The 14,526-nt window shown below is 40.9% G+C and overlaps 1 protein-coding gene across 1 annotated transcript in view; it reads right to left on the bottom strand.

Annotated features, from left to right (window-relative positions):
- Window positions 1–14,526, bottom strand: part of LOC120046433 (cadherin-23-like) — a 569,127-nt gene that overhangs the window by 117,701 nt on the left and 436,900 nt on the right. The window contains exons 36-37 of the mRNA XM_038991662.1: window positions 11,413–11,640; window positions 271–492 (exon numbers count right to left, since the gene is read on the bottom strand). Of these exons, the coding sequence (XP_038847590.1) occupies window positions 271–492; window positions 11,413–11,640 (450 nt within the window). The remainder of the gene's footprint in view (window positions 1–270; window positions 493–11,412; window positions 11,641–14,526) is intronic.

Raw genomic sequence — 14,526 nt, 5'->3', positions numbered from 1 at the left:
ACTTTTTTTTAAATTATTATTATTTTTTAACTCTGCATCATTGGGAAGGGCTCATAGACAAGCATTTCATGGTTAAGTCTAGACCTATTGTATTCGGCACGTGATGAATAACATTTAATTCGATTTTTCAATTTGTTTCAATGTGCAAGGCAAGCGCAATCAATCACAGCTAAACTATCTGAAAGGTTTTCAAATAGTAGAAAAACCAAGGTCTGCACAGAACACAAAGTAGGTTAGGTATCAGTGTAAAATATCTGTCCATATTCTTACGGTAGTGTGATTGATGTGGAAGGTGATGGCCAGGTTTCCGTGGATGATGGCATATCGCAGGGTGCCATTGAGGCCCTCGTCTGGGTCGATGGCGGTTACGCTGGCAATAATGGCACCCACGGTGTTGGGGCCCTCGCTCAGCACCGTCACATACTCTTCCTCTGGAAACTCTGGCGCGTTGTCGTTCTCATCCACTATACGCACGTAGATGGTAGTCGATGACTGGTGGTGAGACAGAAAAGAATGTAGAAAGAGCATGCTGAGGGCACAAATTGTACATTATTGAATTAAAAAAAACTCCAGCACATTAATGATCTTTATACTCCATTTTTAAAAGATCTAGAGTACCAGTCAAAAAGTTGGACAAACCTGCTCATTCAAGAGTTTTTCTTTATTTTAATTAATTCCTACATTGTAGAATAATAGTGAAGACATCAAAACTATAGAAAAACACATATGGAATCATGTAGTAACTAAAAAAGTATTTTATATTTGAGATTCTTCAAAGTAGCCACCCTTTGCCTTGATGATAGCTTTGCACACTCTTGGCATTCTCTCAACCAGCTTCATGAGGTAGTCACCTGGAATGCATTTCAATAAAAATGTGTGCCTTGTTAAAAGTTAATTTGTGGAATGTATTTCCTTCTTAATGTGTTTGACCCAATCAGTTGTGTTGTGACAAGGTATGGGTGGTATACAGAAGATAGCCCTATTTGGTAAAAGACCAAGTCCATATTATGGCAAGAACAGCTCAAATAGGCAAAGAGAAATGACAGTCCATCATTACTTTAAGACATGAAGGTAAGTCAATTTGGAAAATGTCAAGAGCTTTTAATGTTTTTTGAAGTGCAGTCGCAAAAACTAGCAGTCGCAAAAACTAAATCAAGCGCTATGATGAAACTGGCTCTCATGAGGACCGCCACAGGAAAGGTCTGCTGCAGAGGATGAGTTCATTAGAGTTACCAGCCTCAGAAATTGTAGCACAAGTAACAGACACATCGCAACATCAACTGTTCAGAGGAGACTGTGTGAATCAGGCCTTCATGGTCGAATTGCTACAAAGGAACCACTACTAAAGGACACCAATAAGAAGAAGAGACTTGCTTGGGCCAAGAAACATGAGCAATGGAAATTAGACCGGTGGAAATCTGTCCTTTGGTCTGATTAGTCCAAATGTAAGATTTTTGGTTCCAACCGCTGTGTCTTTGTGAGACGTAGAGTAGGTGAACGGATGATCTCCGTATTTGTGGTTCTCACCGTGAAGCATGGAGGAGGAGGTGTGATGATGTTGGGGGTGCTTTGCTGGTGACACTGTCTGTGATTTATTTAGAATTCAAGGCACACTTAACCAGCAATCACAGCAGCAAGATTTGTGACCTGTTGCCACAAGAAAAAGGCAACCAGTGAAAAACAAACACCATTGTACATACAACCCATATTTATGTTTATTTATTTTCCCTTTTGCACTTTAACTATTTGCACATAGTTACACCACTATATATAGACAAATGTCTTTATTCTTGTCATGTTTACTATTAATTATTTTTTGTTTATTATCTATTTCACTTTCTTTGGCAATGTAAACAGAAGTTTCCCATGCCAATAAAACCCTTTGAAAAATGAGATCTTTCAAATATTAGAGTGAAGTACATTGGGAAATATAAAAAGAAAACTGCAAGACAGAATGGGAGACAAAACAAGCAACAAATGAAGAAGATAGGCTTGTCAAAAGGTATCTATTTTTATAAAATTGTGCAGTTAGCTTAGCTAGCTGGATTGTTTACCGGTTGCTAAGCATTTACTATGGACTCTCCTAAAAGAAGCTAGCTAGCTAACTAAAAAATAGCTAGCTAACAACACAAGAGAAAAGACGAAAGAAGAACAAAAGACGAAGGACAGCAAAGTAAGACAGTTCTCTAAAGACACTAGTGACAATAATACAAGAAACAATGCTGTTTTGGAAAGGGTACTGTCGCCTTCTATTGTAGCCAACATCACCAGCGTTGCTATGGAAATTGTTTACCCATCATCCATCCAGATGGAGAGAGGAAAGAAAAGTTTAAAAGGTTTGATGGTGGGACAGAACATGAATGCCTGTTTGCAGATTTTACCAGTTGCAAAATAAGAGCAAATGTAATATTTAATACCAAACGAGGGCACAAATGGAAAAGGATTATTTGCAACCATTTCCCCTTTCTCAAAAAAGAGAGGCATCAGCCAAGACTGTCAGATCAGCATTTTTGAAGAAGCTGACGAAAGCAACACACGTTAAATTGTAAACTTATACAATAATGGAACTGTATTGATACAAGGCAATGATTCAAGCCTACAAAGCAAACTGGCCAGTGTTAACAAGTGTTCATTTTCTTTGTGTTACATTTTTAGTGTTAAGAGGTGTTGATTTAAGAGTTGTTTTTACACCCTCTGTGCTTATATAACTCCCAGGTGAGAGTAACTGTATAGAGGTTGGGCAGTGGCACTAAGCAGTGTTGATTGAGCTCCCGGTTTTAACTGGAAACTTCATTTTTCATTAAATTGCAGACGGTGCAAGGGCAGCTGGAATTGCACAGCTTTGAAAGGTAGGTAATATGTTAATTTTTTTAGAAGTTAGCTGCTGGCCAAACTTGTTATATCGGCTAAGTGAATGGTTGAGATCTTTGCAGATGTAGCTAAATCTGCAAAGTTTAGATTTAGAGGGTTGCTAGCTAGCTAACGTGGTTAGTTAACATTAGCGCTAGATTAATTACCCAGCTAGCAACGAGGAATCGACCCAGAAGCGGCCCTCTTCCGGAGGGCCGGAACTGATTGAATCGGCCTGGAATCGGGTGTCGGACTCGGCTCGGAATATAAAAAATGAATGACTGCCCAGAATCGGCCCAAGTAAATTGGGCCGTTTCCGTCTACCGGAATTCAGCCGACTTTGCCGGCATCTTACCAGAATCCTCTCAGAAGCGGCCCGATGCAAATTTAAAGAAATGTATACAAAATTACCTGATTTAGTCATTTAAATATTACTTGAAGCAAACCAGCCCCGTCGCGGACCAGGATGTCTTGCTCCCAGACAGACTAAACAACTTCTTTGCTTGCTTTGAGGACAATACAGTGCCACTGACACGGCCCGCTACCAAAACCTGCGGACTCTCCTTCCCTGCAGCCGACGTGAGTAAAACGTTTAAACATGTTAACCCTCGCAAGGCTGCAGGCCCAGACGGCATCCCCAGCCGCGTCCTCAGAGCATGCGCAGACCAGCTGGCTGGTGTGTTGACGGACATATTCAATCAATCCTTATCTCAGTCTGCTGTTCCCACATGCTTCAAGAGGTCCACCATTGTTCCTGTTCCCAAGAAAGCCAAGGTAACTGAGCTAAACGACTACCGCCCGTAGCACTCACTTCCGTCATCATGAAGTGCTTTGAGAGACTAGTCAAGGACCATATCACCTCCACCCTACCTGACACCCTAGACCCACTCCAATTTGCTTACCGCTCCAATAGGGCCACAGACGACGCAATCGCAACCACACTGCACACTGCCCTAACCCATCTGGACAAGAGGAATACCTATGTGAGAATGCTGTTCATCGACTACAGCTCAGCATTTTACACCATAGTACCCTCCAAACTTGTCATCAAGCTCGAGACCCTGGGTCTCGACCCCGCCCTGTGCAACTGGGTACTGGACTTCCTGACAGGCCACCCCCAGGTGGTGAGGGTAGGTAACAACATCTCCACCCCGCTGATCCTCAACACTGGGGCCCCACAAGGGTGCGTTCTGAGCCCTCTCCTGTACTCCCTCTTCACCCACGACTGCGTGGCCATGCACGCCTCCAACTCAATCATCAAATTGCAGACGACACTACAGTGGTAGGCTTGATTACCAACAACGACGAAACGGCTTCCAGGGAGGAGGTGAGGGCCCTCGCAGTGTGGTGTCAGGAAAATAACCTCACACTCAACGTCAACAAAACAAAGGAGATGATCGTGGACTTCAGGAAACAGCAGAGGGAGCACACCCCTATCCACATCGACGGGACAGTAGTGGAGAGGGTAGAAAGTTTTAAGTTCCTCGGCGCACACATCACGGACAAACTGAATTGGTCCACCCACACAGACGGCGTGGTGAAGAAGGCGCAGCAGCGCCTCTTCAACCTCAGGAGGCTGAAGAAATTCGGCTTGTCACCAAAAGTACTCACCAACTTTTACAGATGCACAATCGAGAGCATCCTGTCGGGCTGAATCACCGTCTGGTACGGCAACTGCTCCGCCCACAACCGTAAGGCTCTCCAGAGGGTAGTGAGGTCTGCACAACGCATCACCGGGGGCAAACTACCTGCCCTCCAGGACACCTACACCACCCGATGTCACAGGAAGGCCATAAAGATCATCAAGGACAACAACCACCCGAGCCACTGCCTGTTCACCCCGCTATCATCCAGAAGGTGAGGTCAGTACAGGTGCATCAAAGCAGGGACCGAGAGACTGAAAAACAGCATCTATCTCAAGGCCATCAGACTGTTAAACAGCCACCACTAACATTGAGTGGCTGCTGCCATACATGTAAAAAAAATATATCACTAGCCACTTTAAACAATGCCACTTAACTTCTTTGGGCTGCAAGCCCGAAGCCGGGCACAATATGACAACAGCCACTTCAAGTGCAGGGCGCGAAATTCAAAAAATATTTTTTAGAAATATTTAACTTTCACACATTAACAAGTCCAATACAGCAAATGATAGATAAACATCTTGTGAATCCAGCCAACATGTCCGATTTTTAAAATGTTTTACAGCGAAAACACCACGTATATTTATGTTAGCTCACCACCAAATTCAAAGAAGGACAGACATTTTTCACAGCACAGGTAGCATGCACAAAACCAACCTAACTAACCAAGAACCAACCAAACTAACCAAGAAACAACTTCATCAGATGACAGTCTTATAACATGTTATACAATAAATCTGTGTTTTGTTCGAAAAATGTGCATATTTGAGGTATAAATCAGTTTTACATTGCAGCTACAATCACAGCTACCGTCACAAATAGCACCGAAGCTGCCAGAGTAATTACAGACACCAACGTCAAATACCTAAATACTCATCATAAAACATTTCTGAAAAATACATGGTGTACAGCAAATGAAAGACAAGCATCTTGTGAATCCAGCCAATATTTCTGATTTCTTAAGTGTTTTACAGCGAAAACACAATATAGCATTATATTAGCTTACCATAATAGCCAGAAACACAAGCCATTTACCAGCAGCAAAAGTTAGCGATCGTAACAAACCAGCAAAAGATATATAATTTTTGACTAACCTTCATAAGCTTCATCAGATGACAGTCCTATAACATCAGGTTATACATACACTTATGTTTTGTTCGAGAATGTGCATATTTAGAGCTGAAATCAGTGGTTATACATTGTGCTAACGTAGCATCTTTTTCCCAGAATGTCCGGATATTTTTATGACACTCAACTATTCTGACCAAATAACTATTCATAAACGTTACTAAAAAATACATGTTGTATAGGAAATGATAGATACACTAGTTCTTAATGCAATCGCCGTGTTAGAATTCTAAAAATAACTTCATTACTACATCCAGCTTATGTTATAGCGAGAGAGTGCCCAAAATCTGGGCGCAAACTAATAGTACACGTTCGACAGATATATGAAATAGCATCATAAAATGGGTCCTACTTTTGATGATCTTCCATCAGAATGTTGTACAAGGGGTCCTTTGTCGGGAACAATCGTTGTTTGGTTTTAGAATGTCCTCTTTTCCAGTCAATTAGCACGGAAAGCTAGCAAAGTGGCGCGAAGCTCTCCTTCGTGAACAAACGCAGACAAAGCAACACGCCTAACGTCCCGAAAAAATTTCAATAATCTAATAAAACTATATTGAAAAAACATACTTTACGATGATATTGTCACATTTATCAAATAAAATCAAAGCCGGAGATATTAGTCGTCTATAACGACAGCTTTTCATAAGGCAATACCAGGTCCCTCTCGCGCACGCTCCAGAAAACAGGAAATTGGTGTCACGTCATGCCAAGAGCTTTTATTCGACCTCAGATCATGTTATACACTCCATTTCTTCTCTCACTGCCTGTTGACATCTAGTGGAAGGCGTATGAAGTGCATGTATACTAATACATATCAAGCACATTTATAGGCAGGCCCTAGAACAGAGCATCGATTTCAGATTTTCCACTTCCTGTCAGGAAGTTTGCTGCAAAATGAGTTCTGTTTTACTCACAGATATAATTCAAACGGTTTTAGAAACTAAAGAGTGTTTTCTATCCAATAGTAATAATAATATGCATATTGTACGAGCAAGAATTGAGTACGAGGCCGTTTGAAATGGGCACCTTTTATCCAGGCTACTCAATACTGCCCCTGCAGCCCAAACAGGTTAACTTCTTTGACATAGGGGGCAGCATTTTCACTTTTGGATGAATTGCGTGCCCATAGTGAACTGCCTCCTACTCTGTCCCAGACGCTAATATATGCATATTATTATTACTATTGGATAGAAAACACTCTGAAGTTTCTAAAACTGTTTGAATGATGTCTGTGAGTACAACAGAACTCATATGGCAGGCAAAAACCTGAGTACAAATCCAAACAGGAAGTGAGAATTCTGAGAGTGGTCGATGTTTAAGTCATCGCCTATTCAATTCCATGTAATATATGGATCTGTTTGCACTTCCTACGCCTTCCACTAGATGTCAACAGTCAGTAGAACGTGGAATGAAGCTTATGCTGTGTTGTGGGACTGGATGGGAGGTGTTTGAGTCAGTGGTCTGGCAGAGTGCCAGTTCTTGGTCACGCACTTTCCTCATGATATCGTCATGCGTTCCATTACTTATAGAGACTGAAAAGAATGCTCCGGTTGGAACGTTATTGGATATATATGATAACAACATCATGAAGATTGATTCTCTACTAAGTTTGACCAGTTTATTCGACTTGTAATATAACTTTTTGACGTTTTCGTCCGACGTTTGCCTGCATCTGCGCGAGCGTTTGGACATGTGTACTACACATGCTAGCAAAATTTGCTAATTGGACATAAGTAATGGATATTTATCGAACAAAACAACTATTTATTGTTGAACTAGGATTCCTGGCACTGCATTCTGATGAAGATAATCAAAGGTAAGGGAATATTTATGATGTAATTTCGTATTTCTGTTGACTCCAACATTGCGTAGAAATGTTGTTAAATCTGAGCGCCATCTCAGATTATTGCATGGTGTGCTTTTTCTGTAAAGTTTTTTTGAAATCTGACACAGCGGTTGCATTAAGAACAAGTGTATCTTTAATTATATGTAAAACATGTATCTTTCATCAAAGTTTATGATGAGTATTTCTGTTATTTGACATGGCTCTCTGTAATTACTCCGGATATTTTGGAGGCATTTCTGAACATGGCGCCAATGTAAACCGAGATTTGTGGATATAAATATGCACAATATCGAACAAAACATAAATGTATTGTGTAACATGATGTCATATGAGTGTCATCTGATGAAGATGTTCAAAGGATAGTGATTAATTTCATCTCTATTTCTGCTTTTTGTTACTACCATATTTTGCTGGGAAAATGGCTGTGTTTTTCTGTGGCTATGTACTGAGCTAACATAATTGTTTGGTGTGCTTTCCCCGTAAATCCTTTTTGAAATCAGACATGTTGCCTGGATTCACAACATGTGTAGCTTTAATTTGGTGTCTTTCATGTGTGATTTCATGAAAGATTGATTTTTATAGTAATATATTTGAATTTGGCGCGCTACATTTTTTCTGGATTTTGGCCAAGTAGGACGTTAGCGTCCCACATATCCTAGAGAAGTTAATATAATGTTTACATACCCTACATTACGCATCTCATATGTATATACTGTACTCTATACCACCTACTGAATCTTGCCATCTTTATGTAATACATGTATCACTAGCCACTTTAAACAATGCCACTTTTATATGTTTACATACCCTACATTACTCATCTCATATGTATATACTGTACTCGATACCATCTACTGCATCTTGCCTATGCCATTCTGTACCATCACTCATTCATATATCTTTATGTACATATTCTTCATCCCTTTACACGTGTGTGTATAAGGTAGCTGTTGTGAAATTGTTAGGTTAGATTACTTGTTGGTTATTACTGCATTGTCGGAACTAGAAGCACAAGCATCTCGCTACACTCGCATTAACATCTGCTAACCATGTGTATGTGACAAATAAAATTTGATTTGATTTGATACATACAAATTATATCCATCCACCAAAAAAATTATTGTGTCAGAGGAAACACCATACACCTGGTGACTGTGTGACTGCCTGATAACAAGTTCAAACAGGTGCCATTAATACAGGTAACGAGTGGAGGACAGAGGAGCCTCTTAAAGAAGAAGTTACAGGTCTGTGAAAGCCAGAAATCTTGCTTGTTTGTAGGTGACCAAATACTTAATTTCCACCATAATTTGCAAATAAATTCATAAAAAATCCTACAATGTGATTTTCTGGATTTCTTTTTCTCATTTTGTCTGTCATAGTTGAAGTGTACCTATGATGAAAATTACAGGCCTCTCTCATCTTTTTAAGTGGGAGAACTTGCACAATTGGTGGCTGACTAAATACTTTTTTGCCCCACTGTATATGCATATCATATCTTCTGGGCCCGAGAAACAGGCAGTTTAAATTGGGCATGCAATTCATCCAAAATTCCGAATGCTGCCCGCTACCCTAGTGAAGTTAAGCCATTTTGCCACAACTTTGGAAGTATGCTTGCCTATTTGGAAGACCCATTTGCGAACTTCCTGATTGATGTCTTGAGATGTTGCTTCAACATATCCACATCATTTCTCATGATGCCATCTATTTTGTGAAGTGCTGCACTGCAGCAAAACACCCCCACAACATGATGCTGCCACCCCCGTGCTTCATGGATGGGATGGTGTTCTTCGGCTTGCAAGCCTCCCCCTTTTTCCTCCAAACATAATGATGGTCATTATGGCCAAACAGTTCTATTTCTGTTTCATCAGACCAGAGGAGATTTCTCCAAAAAGTACGATCTTTTTCCCTATTTGCAGTTGCAAACCGTAGTCTGGCTTTTTAATGGCGGTTTTGGAGCAGTGGCTTCTTCCTTCCTGAGCGGCCTTTCAGGTTATGTCGATATAGGACTCGTTTTACTGTGTATATAGATACTTTTGTACCTGTTTTCTCCAGCATCTTCACAAGGGCCTTTGCTGTTGTTCTTGGATTGATTTGCACTTTTCGCACCAAAAATTCATCTCTAGGAGACAGAACGCATCTCCTTCCTTGGCGGTATGACGGCTGCGTGGTCCCATGGTGTATACTTGCGTACTATTGTTTGTATAGATGAACGTGGTACCTTCAGGCATTTGGAAACTGCTCCCAAGTATGAACCAGACTTTTGGAGGTCTACAATGTTTTTTCTGAGGTCTTGGCTGATTTCTTTTGATTTTCCCATGATGTCAAGCAAAGAGGCACTGAGATTGAAGGTATGCCTTGAAATACATCCACAGGTACACCTCCAATTGACTCAAATTATGTCAATTAGCCTATCAGAAGCTTCTAAAGCCATGACATCCTTTTCTGGAATTTTCCGAAGCTGTTTAAAGGCATAGTCAACATAGTGTATGTAAACTTCTTATCCACGGGAATTGTGAGACAGTGAATTATAAGTGAAATAATCTGTCTGTAAACAATTGTTGGAAAAATGACTTGTGTCATGCAGAAAGTACATGTCCTGACCTACTTGCCAAAACTATAGTTTGTTAACAAGAAATTTGTGGCGTGGTTGAAAAATGAGTTTTAATCACTGCAACCTCAGTGTATGTAAACTTCCGACATCAACTGTATTATGCTCACTCAGCTGTGCCTCACAAGTTATACAACAAATGATCTAATAGCAGTGTGGTCATATACCTAAAATGTTTAAATATAATTTTGAAATGGTCTGAGAAGAACAACATTGGCAGGGCAATTCAAGCACAGCCAATATTTGGTATATGATAACACTGGTAATAGATCATTTGTTGTATTACATGTGACGCACAGCTGACTGAAGGCCTGCATCTGATGAATGGTAGATCTCGTCTTGCATTTTTACTCGAAGTGATCTTGACTCAGAAAAGGTGACCACAGCTTTATGCTCACTCTACCTAGCTGTATATAATGTATGCAAACCTTGTCAAAACTTCTTTGTCTGTATTCTGTCTCTAAATGTTGTATATCACCAGCAGCACCATATCATCAAGTAATATTCTGAGTAGAGGTGATTCTGATCTAATTCTGTCCATGTAGAACAATCATTTCTCTCTGACATGTAGATGGCTCAATTCATTACATTTCTATCTGCAACGTTACGCAACACTTGCCTACTGAACATTTCCCATGTCCAATTTTATTTTACCTTTATTTAACTAGTTAAGAACAAATTCATATTTTCAATGATGGCCTAGGAACAGTGGGTTTACTGCCTTGTTCAGGGGCAGAACGACAGATTTTTACCTTGTTGGCTCGGGGATTCGATCTTGCAACCTTTCGGTTACTATTCCAACGCTCTAACCACCAGGCTACCTGCAGCCCCAATTCAAGTTATCACATCACCCTTATCCTTGTGTCTCAGCCCCTACCCCTTCCAATTTTGACCTCAAATCTCTGACCCTCTCTCAGGGATTTTTCTGCCAATGTAATCCTTGGATGGACCGCCAAAGTGTTTTTTCAGGTCGCCTTGTTATTATGTTTGAGCAACAGAAAACAGCATTACCCATGGCAAAATGTATAGAATCGCTGGAAATTAGCTTTAAAACTGCAACATTTTCTCTCAGCTACATGGCAAAATGTGAAGAATTACAGGAAATTAGCTTTTAAACTGCCCCCCCAAATTTTTTGTTACATGGAGAAATTCGTAGAATTGCAGGGCATTACGGTCGAAATTCAAAAGAACATCGACAGTGCCAAGATGAGGGCCTCAAAAAAAATCTCTAAAATGTAGCCACACCAACGGCCGATCGCGCTCATTACCATTCCCCCTGCCATGCTCACCACCTAAGCCTCTTTTTGATCCCTAAATAACCCTTCTCTCCAACTCACCGATAGTGATGGCGTGCCGTCGTCCTCCACCATCATGATCAGCCGGTACTCCTGCTGGCGCTCGCGGTCAGGTGGGGATGGTCGGGTCACCATCTCGCCGGTCATGCGGTCCATCCGGAAGGTGAGGTCCTTGTTACCCGAGGTGATGTAGTAGAAGAGCATGGCGTTGGGCCCGATGTCCCGGTCTGTGGCCACCACGCGCAGGACGGACGTACCGCCTCCCACATTCTAACAGACAGACAGACAGACAGACAGACAGACAGACAGACAGACAGACAGACAATAACTGATCAGCATCATGTGAGTAATACACTATCTTTTATATGTACAGTAAATATTTGTTTTTAAAGCAGAGTGAAATTCCACTCTCCATTTATATTTTTGGGGGCTTGTATTCAGGCAGTACAGCATGAGAGGTTAGAAAGGGTAGGGCGACAGAATGGCCGAAAGTCGGTTGAAGGGATCGAACCTACAAGTGTTGGGGAGTAGCTCCACTACATGTAATTCAACTACACTGAACAAAAATATAAATGCAACATGTAAAGTGTTGGTCCCATGTTTCATGAGCTGAAATAAAATATCCCAGAAATCTTCCATAAGCACAAAACTATTATTTCTTTAAAATGTTGTGCACAAATTTGTTTACATCCCTGTTAGTAAGCATTTATTCTTTGCCAAGATAATCCATGCACCTGACAGGTGTGGCATATCAAGCAGCATGAAACAGCATGATCATTACACAGGTGCACCTTGTCCTGGGGACAATAAAAGACCACACTAAAAGGTGCAGTTTTGTCACACAACACAATGCCACAGATATCTCAAGTGATGAGGTAGCGTGCAATTGACATGCTGACTGCAGGAATGTCCACCAGAGCTGTTGCCAGAGAATGTCATGTTAGTTTCTCTACCATAAGCCGCCTTCAATGTCATTTTAGAGAATTTGGCAGTAGGTCCAGCCAGCCTCACAATCTCTGACCATGTATAACCACGCCAGCCCAGGACCTCCACATCCGGCTTCTTCACCTGCGGGATCGTCTGGGACCAGCCACTCAGACAGCTGATGAAACTGTGGGTTTGCACAACTGAAGAATTTCTGCAAAAACAGCCAGAAGCTCATCGTCTCAGTGAAGCTCATCTGTGTGCTCGTCCTCAACAGGGTCTTGAGCTGACTGCAGTTCGGCATCGTGACTGACTTCAGTGGGTAAATGTTCACTTTCGATGGCCACTGGCAGACTGGAGAAGTGTGTTCCTCGCGGATGAATCGTATGGCGTCGTGTGGGTGAGCGGTTTGCTGACGTCAACGTTATGAACATAGTGTCCCATGAAGGCGGTGGAGTTATGGTATGGACAGGCATAAGCTACGGAAAAGGAACACAATTACATTTTATCGATGGCAATTTGAATGCACAGAGATCCTGAGGACCATTGTCATGCCATTCATCCGCCGGCACCACCTCATGTTTCAGCATGATAATGCAAGGCCTCATGTCGCAATTCCGGGAAGCTGAATATTTTGCAGTTCTTCAATGACCTGCATACTCACCAAACATGTCACCCATTGAGCATATTTGGGATGCTCTGGATTGACGTGCACGACAGCGTGTTCCAGTTCCCGCCAATATCCAGCAACATCACACAGCCATTGAAGAGGAGTGTTCGTGTGTGTGTGAAGTGTGTTCGTGTGTGTGTGTGTGTTTATTATTGTGTATGTGATTGATTGACTGACTTGTGTGTAGGTGTGACAAATGAACATTTGGTCTATCATTTTACTGCAAGAAACAGTTAATTCTAAAGAAGTTAATATTATAATAGGCTTCCATGTGAGGCCTACAGTCAATGTCCAGACTTCAGTTACTGTTCCAAATATTAGGCTACTGTTACTGTCTGAACTTCAAAGATGCGTAAACCAAGGGGTTTTACCCCATGTTCTCTGTCATTTAGAGAACCACTACCAACTCCAGGGTAGATAATAATGAGTCAGATCCGCTGATCAGAAAAGCCCAAATGAGAGTTGCTCTCTTTCAGATGGAATTTCATAGAAATCACTGTGTATTTTCCTGTAAGGCAACTTTTAATAGGCTAATATACAGGCATGTTATATTTTCCATTCGTTTTTAAAAATGAAGAAAACTAAATCTACTTTTGACATTACAATGTATTTTATGCAGATTGCTGACCCCCAAAAATGACAATTAAAACCATTCTAACCCCACTTTTTAACAAAATGTTGTACCATATAGGCCTATCCATGGGCGTATAAGCTGATTGTGCACTTACAGTGGTCTTATGGAAAGCATAAGCCTTTTTCCGATATTGATAGACAATGATGCACTGAATTCATTATCACACAGATGGTAGTGCCATGATTTGATTATTATTATTATTATTTTTGATCATGTTTGCCGAGGACAAGTAGGGCTTAAGCAAATGGATTCATGTCCTCCATCCATGCATGTATTAATAGCCTATGCAATATGATGCAGGGATAGTACACAGTAGCCTAGGCTACCAGAGAGAATAAATGTAAGTTCATACACTTATTTGCATGGTTTTTATATAGCCTCTATACAGTATGCTATGTTGAAATATAGAGGTAGGTCATTGTAAATATATACCTGTATGTAGCTAGACATATAGACTAATTAACTAAGCCTATCTCTGCATTTGAAAGTAAACTGCCCAGATAAAATGCTTGATTGTTTTCTCTGTAACAAAACCAAGTAAAACCTTGTTTTTTTCCCCTGTAGGTATTTTTTCAGAGCTTGTATTCGCCAGGCCAGAAGAATGTCCAACGAATCAAATATATCACCATGTGCATCGGAGTCGCGTATTACTTGTGTATTTTTCAGCTAGTTTTTAATAACATAAAGCATCATGGAGTTAAACATTTTTATAGATCGCTTTATACCTAGGCCGAAATAGTTCACGATTGATTTTAGGGATACACGCATGAGTGGCGGCTCAATCTCAACATTATATTAGACTTTTTTATATTTTATTTAATGATACTCAATTGTCAATTCTCTTGTAAACTCAGCACGAATCGAAACGTCCTCTCAGTGTCAACTGCATTTATTTTCAGCAAACTAAACATGTGTAAATAATTGTATG

This window comes from Salvelinus namaycush, chromosome 4 (genome assembly GCF_016432855.1).
Source record: "Salvelinus namaycush isolate Seneca chromosome 4, SaNama_1.0, whole genome shotgun sequence".
Lineage (NCBI taxonomy): Eukaryota > Metazoa > Chordata > Actinopteri > Salmoniformes > Salmonidae > Salvelinus > Salvelinus namaycush.
The sequence above is the reverse complement of the archived record's forward strand: the minus strand, read 5'-3'. Positions and strand labels throughout refer to the sequence as shown.